Consider the following 604-nt stretch of genomic DNA (forward strand, 5'->3'; position numbering starts at 1 on the left):
GGACCAGCGGGGAGCGGGAGAGGGCCACGGGAGAAGTTAGGGCGCTCGGCCAACCCCAAACCCGACCTCCCGCTCCCAGGCCACCCACCGGCCCCGAGGGAGCTCTCCCCAGGGATCCCAAACACTAGGCTGCCATCCCAAGGTCACTAAGGGCGAGACACGAGGTCAAGAACGGGGAGTCGGGCAAGGAGCGAGGCACCCCTTTCGGTTTCCCACAGTGCCAACCAGGAGCCTCTGCCCGGGGCGCGGGCACCGGGGGCCGCACCTTTGGGCCCTTTGAGCAGGTTGACTTCCATGATGGTCTCCGGTGGGGGCTGTCGCCTCCGGACCACCAGCCGCACCACAGGGCCCGCCTCCTTCAGCGCCTCCACGGCCCGGCTGTGCACCACCTCCGAGACGTCCACCTCATTCACCCGCAGCACACAGTCATTCACCCTGTGGGGGCAGCGGGACACTGCGCCACCGCCCCTCCGCCCCCTCGCCCACCTCCTCCGCTCTGCTCCCCGCCCCTCTCCTCTCCCCCCCACCCCGCTCCTTTCTCCCTCTCTCTCTCAGATTGAATGGAACCATCCTCCTGCCTGGTGTTACCCCATCTCCATCCTGC

General features: G+C 68.2%; 1 protein-coding gene across 1 annotated transcript in view; it reads right to left on the minus strand.

Moving 5' to 3' along the window:
• LOC105310254 (disks large homolog 3) overlaps nt 1–604 on the minus strand; it is a gene marked incomplete at its 3' end in the record, with an annotated part of 7,317 nt that overhangs the window by 4,340 nt on the left and 2,373 nt on the right. Inside the window, exon 2 of the mRNA XM_011386449.1 lies at nt 266–435. Coding sequence (XP_011384751.1) covers nt 266–435 — 170 coding nt within the window. The remainder of the gene's footprint in view (nt 1–265; nt 436–604) is intronic.

This window comes from Pteropus vampyrus, unplaced genomic scaffold, assembly GCF_000151845.1.
Source record: "Pteropus vampyrus isolate Shadow unplaced genomic scaffold, Pvam_2.0 Scaffold1608, whole genome shotgun sequence".
NCBI lineage: Eukaryota > Metazoa > Chordata > Mammalia > Chiroptera > Pteropodidae > Pteropus > Pteropus vampyrus.